Source organism: Denticeps clupeoides, chromosome 1, assembly GCF_900700375.1.
Source record: "Denticeps clupeoides chromosome 1, fDenClu1.1, whole genome shotgun sequence".
NCBI classification, from domain to species: Eukaryota; Metazoa; Chordata; class Actinopteri; order Clupeiformes; family Denticipitidae; genus Denticeps; species Denticeps clupeoides.
Window position 1 is genome coordinate 17,069,398 of NC_041707.1, and position 6,285 is coordinate 17,075,682.

Here is a 6,285-nt window from a genome sequence, read left to right on the forward strand (position 1 = left end):
ATGTGCAGCCAGTTAATGGTGTCAGCGCGAGTTAGATCTGAAGACGCGCCGAAGACTGAGGGCTGGAGCCCGAAGGCCCACTGGTAGGCAGCTGTGCTCCGCACTGTGTGTCCACGTGCCACCCACTCATCCGTCACTGTCACCGGTCAACTCTGGTGAAGCAATCAGGTGACCTGAGGCTCCTCGCCATCTCGTATGATGCCAAACATTGTTTTTTTTTTTCCTTTTAATTGTTGTAGTCTTAATTCTCTGGTTCTTTAGAAGTATGGTCCCAGTAATGCATTGATCCATCAGTTCGTACAAAACCCTGCAGCTACCACGGTGCCCTTGCTCAACACACATAACCTGACACTTTCATGAATAAAAATGCACTGTGCCATCCCCAATCACTGGCACCCCATTGAAAAGGGAAATCTTTTCACCCCATTTTAAAAGGGAAACCATATTCATACTTTAGCTTCTTACACGGGGGGTTGTGTGGTGGTGTGCCAGTTAGGGACATGGCCTCACTTCTCAAAGGCTGTGAGCTCCTGACTATGACTTTATTTAGAGACAAATAAGATCCTTTTGCAAGAAATACACTGCTCAAAAAAAATTAAAGGAATTAAATTTTTTCCCTCAAAATAAGACATCCTATATCTGAATGTCACATTCACGTCTAGGGAACAAAAGTGTGTTTTATTTACAGTGCGGGACGTGATAAGTACAACAAATCCAAGAAGTGCTATGTTCACCACCATAAACCCCTCAACCAAACACACTAACAGAGGGGGAATCCATGCACATACAAATACACACACACTGGCAGAGGAGGGTACACAAAGAAGGGAGATCCAACACTAGATACAAGAACAAGCACTCCAAACTATCTCTCTCCACTCCAAACTCCTCCATGAGCACTAAGCAGTCGACTTCCGATTTCAAGTCTCTTCTTATACTGGCAGTGGCAGATTATCCACCAGACAGTGGGCGGAGCCAGAAATCAGACACACACCTAAAAAGGAAAGGAAAAGCACACACAGAATGGCAAGCAGAGATTCCCCCGTTACTACTCCCTGGCACAAAACACCAAGGGACGTAACATGAATTAATTCAATATTTTTAGCTAATACTTACATAGTTCAGTGTGCTTACACACAACACATTTGCAGATGGTCTCCAGAGGGATCTCCTCCCAGACTGGGTCTAAAGCATCCGCCAACTCCTGGACATTTTGTGGTGCATTGTGGCATTGTGTCCCAGATGTGCTCAGTTGGATTCCGGTCTGGGGACCAGCGGGCCAGTCCATAGAATCAATGCCTTCGTCTTGCAGGGCCTAGCATTGACTTGTATTAGGAGGAACCCAGGGCCAATCACACCAGCATATGGCATCACAAGGGGTCTGAGGATAATGTCTGGTTACCTTTGGTGAGCACTTGGAGGGCTGTGCGGCCCCCCCAAAGAAATGCCACCCCACATTATTACTGACCCACTGCCAAACCGGTCATACTGGAGGATGTTGCATGCAGCAGAACGTTCTCCATGGCATCTAAAGAGTCTTGTCATATCTGTCAAATGCTCAGTGTGAACCTGCTTTCATCTGTGAAGAGCACAGGGCACCAGTGGCGAATTTGTCGATCTTTGTGTTCTCTGGCAAATGCCGAACATTAAATATGGTTTTGGACTATAAGCACAACCCCCACCTTTGAATGTCAGGCCCTCATACCACCCTCACGGAGTCTGTTTTTGACCGTTTGAGCAAACACATGCATTTTTGTGGCCAGCAGGAGGTCATTTTGCAGGGCTGTGAACTATGCTCCTCATGTTCCTCCTTGCACAAAGCGGTCTTGCTGCTGGGTTGTTGCCCTCCTACGGCCTCCTCAACATTAATGTACTGGCCTGTCTCCAAGTAGCCCCTCCATGCTCTGTGCCACTCCCATCCTGGATGAGCTACACTACCTGAGCCACTTGTGTGGGTTGTGGACTCCGTCTCATGCTACCATGCTAGAGTGAAAGCCCCGCCAGCATTCAAAACTCACCAAAACATCAGCCAGAAAGGAGTGGGAAGTGAGAAGTGGTCTGTGTCACCCGGGTGGGGCTGTTGAGTGTTTTATTATGTTGAGTGAGATCAGCAGAGATAAGTCCGGGTGCCAACTCCACTCCTGTAGATGGTGCTATATAGCTTGGGGTACATGGGGTATTTATCATTTGGCATTTCATGCAGATTGAAGTCACAAAACACGACAGACCAACAATTGTCATTATGGCTTTTTAAGATATACTCAGTAGTATGAACTTGAATAAAAAAACACAATTTGCAATCTTTGTCACGCCTTTGAGAAATATTCAGGCAACCGAACCGATTTATGAGCTCATTTGAGCAGGAACTATTCAGATAGAGTAAGCAACAACTGAAGCCTATTGACACAAAAAAGTAAACTGGACACCACAAACAAACTCCCATCCACCTCGCCTTGCGCTACAGAAAATAACTGAATCAGTAGTCCATTTTACTGTCAGGATTTCTGCCCCTATAATGCGGTTGAGAACACTGTGTTCAAGTCCAGGTTCAACACCCTGGAGCCACACGGCCTAGCGGTGCCCAGTAGAGATGTGCAATACCCCCACATTTCCTTTTCAATCCGATACGAAGTAAAATTGAGATTAGTATTGGCGGTACTGATACTTTATACAAGTTTTTTTGGGGGGATTCAGTGGGTGGGCCGTTTGTCTTGGGTACTGAGCTGCTGACTCGGTTGCCTTGGCGAACACCAACTCTGCCCTTTTCTGTGACATCACTGAGTCAGCATGTCTACGTTTACTTGCAGTTAGAGCATGGTAGAGAAATACAAGAGTGAAATATCAGTAGTATTGATCCAAAACTTTGTATCAATATTATCGATAATTAGGATCAATATTTTCTTTCTGCAGAAAGAGTGGCGCTTACATGCGTTACTGCCATAGTGTGCCATTGCTGCACCCATTGCCAATGTGCCACATTTTAATTGCTTTACTCACACATTGAATTTAGATTCATAGGGCGCTAAGCGCTCATCAGTCGCCCAATTACTGGAAACGGTCATAAGAATAAGCAACTTTTTCAAATGCAGCACCATTGACATCTATGTACCGTGTGAAAAACTAAAGTTGCTGTACCTCCCTCAACATAAATTTCTTTCCTTTTGTGTCCATGTTTTGTATCCAAAGTATAATGGACACGTGCAAATCTGCAGGGTTCTCCATATCAAAACTGATATGGAAGCTCGGTGTGCACATGCACTTAATTTATTGTATGTTTAAATTTCAGCTCAGTTCTCTACAAGCATCACACCAACACTAGATAACTGACTTGGCTCTTCAACTTCTTATTTTCAACCTTATGCATTTGAACGAAAGTGAAGTGATGGTCACATGTGATACACAGCAGCACAGCACACGGTGCACACAGTGAAATTTGTCCTCTGCATTTAACCAATCACCCTGAGTGAGCAGTAGGCAGCCATGACAGGCGCCCGGGGAGCAGTGTGTGGGGACGGTGCTTTTGCTCAGTGGCAACCTTCTGATTACAGGGCCGCTTCATTAACCACTAGGCCACCACTGCCCCATTATGCATTTTGATGTCATCTACTTTAGTGTGTTAAAGTGCGAAGTGAAAAATTCAGTTCTGAGTTTTTGCTGAATCATTAATGTAATGTGTTCCACCCAGATCATACACCGCATCTTGTATATCAGCTCTGTTTTTACATTTTCAGTGAACTAAAGAATCTCACAATATATTTCCATGTATGTATCGCAGTGTCGCAATGTTGTGATACAATCGCATCATGGCCAAGGTATCAGGATCATTGTTGTATGGAAGTGAAAGTGAAGTGATTGTCATTGTGATACACAGCACAGCCCACAGTGACACAATGGAATATGTCCTCTGCTTTTAACCATCATCCTTGGTGAGCAGTGGGCAGCCATGACATGTGCCCAGGGAGCAGTGTGTGGGGACGGTGCTTTGCTCAGTGGCACCTTGGCGGATCGGGATTCGAACCAGATTACGTGGCCTCTTCCTTAACCGCTAGGCCACCACTGCCCCAAATTAGGTCTATTGGCACCCAGTAAAGTTTAGTTAATACTTTAGTCCAACCTCCCTTTGTTATTACAACAACATTGTGTTTCCAAGGGGTGCTAGTGATTACTTTGTTGTAGATGAGAAAAAAAAAGATGAAAAAGAATGAAAAGCCAATGAAAAGTCCCCAGAACAATGTTATTTTCCAGTGCATATAGTGCATTGCATGTTTGTGTTACTGCTGTGTATGATATTAATGTAAATAGCAGCTAGCTTTCAACATGTTAAGAGGTTTGAGATCTGCTTTTTTTGTGTGTGTTTCAGGGTCTGCTCTCCTGCAATTGCGTGACAATTCTGGACTGACTCCTCTAGACCTGGTCTCCTCTGTGACTAAGCGGGAGGAGCTTCTACACTGGGCTGAGGCAGGTGATGCTGCACAACACACTCAACTGTCCTCAGACATACAGGACCTGGCATTCGTAGAGTGCTGCTCTAGTCTGCTCGGGTCCCTGCTCTTAAACTACCAGCTGGAAAGAGACGTCCCCAGCAACCCAGCGCTCCTCTCCCTCCCACACGGCCTGGCACAAGAACTCTTTTCCCATGGGGCAAAGGAGGTGACTAAGGGCTGGGGGGACTGCAGGGCAGTGAGGATGGCGTATGACCTTGACGCCTTGATGAGGATGGGAAGGTACATGCCTCTGGTCAGCCCCGCACTTAAGCAGTGCCTGGGTCCTCATACCCAACTCCTCATCCAGCTTCTGGAGGACCTGGAGGCTCAGGGGAAGCTGCTTTGTGGCACCAACCGCCAACTTGAAGGTCCTGGGGAGTGTTCCACAGAACAGCATTTATCAGTGTGATAGTTCACACTGATAAATGCTATCATAGGTCAAGATAGTTAAGGAGTTTTGCTATTGGACATTTCCTCTAGCTTAATAAGGAACTATGGAGCTTTATGGTTATTCTGGTACAGAGCGGGCTTTGAGCTGAGACTTTCTGTTTTTGTAAGCACTTTTTATAGTGTAGTTAAATAGTTTAGTTAATTGTTAATATGAACAGTAAAGTAAAAAGCTGCTTGTTATAAAGAGGTTTTTATATATCATCATATATATGCTGAATTGTACTGAATGTTTAAGCAGGGTCTTTGAATGATAAATATAATATTTCTAGTCTTCTGTAAATGTCACATGATCAGTTCTTTTCACACTACTGAGTTCAAATAGAGTTCACTTGATTTCTGTTGATCTGGTGTAAAGTCTTTTTGAATGTTTCTTGATAAGGTTTAACGTACTGTAGTTTATATGTGCCATTTTTATACTTTTGTTTAAAATAAAGAAGTGTATGTTTGGGAAGTGGTTGTCACTCTTTAAGAAAAGGTTTACAATTGTGTGTCCATTATCAATTTGGACCTGGTTATGTGACTATTACCTTATGCAGGAGCTCCACCAGCAGGCCACTGTCTTTTGGACCTTCTGGTGCTGCAGTTTCATGCCTAGGTTCCCTGTTAAGATTGGATGTGGTGGCACATCACATGGGGTCAAAGACTGCAAACTCATCTGTGGACCAAATTGGGTTTAGTATGTCTCTCTCTCTCACACACACACATACCCAACTCAAGCTTCACATCATACAAGCATCTGAAAAAAAACACACACTCTTCATCTCACATGAGAGATGGCCATTTCATGATTTTAACCTTTTTAATTTAATTGAAAAGTTGCCACTTCAGGATAGAAGGACGCATGGTGAAAGATGGAGAAAGAGGTTATGATACAACAAACCTGAGAATTTTGGGTCCAGTCCTCTCAGCCTGAGACAAATGCACTGGCACTAGGGTTCATTAATATAAAACCCAAAGCAGTCTCAACTTGAGCCCCCCCTTACACACATATACATTTATCCAGGCCAGCACTGATCTGATGGTCGAGTTCAGGCTGTCGAGCCTCTCGTATTGAGTAACAGCAGGGAACAGCCACAGGAAGAGACATCCAGACAAATAAATGATGGGGGCCACAAAGACTGAGCTCACAGGGGGGCCCTCTAGCCCCATAATGAGGGAAGACACAAGACTCTTCATCACTCTGTGTGTGTGTGTGTGTGTGTGTGTGTGTGTGTGTGTGTGTGTGTGTGTGTGTGTGTGTTGGCATTAGGGTTGTGATGCATCAGGATGCAAAAGTGATATTTGTTCATCTGGTCATAATGAAGGCTGTTGTTTCATTTCCATATACACACTACATGAAATAAATTAAGGG

At 44.5% G+C, this 6,285-nt stretch overlaps 1 protein-coding gene across 7 annotated transcripts in view; it reads left to right on the plus strand.

Moving 5' to 3' along the window:
- slf1 (SMC5/6 complex localization factor 1) overlaps positions 1-5,385 on the plus strand; it is a 29,191-nt gene extending 23,806 nt beyond the window's left edge. For all 7 annotated transcript variants that reach the window (XM_028975052.1, XM_028975047.1, XM_028975053.1 and 4 more), the window contains one exon: positions 4,361-5,385. In XM_028975052.1, the coding sequence (XP_028830885.1) occupies positions 4,361-4,893 (533 nt within the window). In that variant the 3' untranslated portion in view covers positions 4,894-5,385. The remainder of the gene's footprint in view (positions 1-4,360) is intronic.
- Positions 5,386-6,285: the final 900 nt, after the last annotated feature.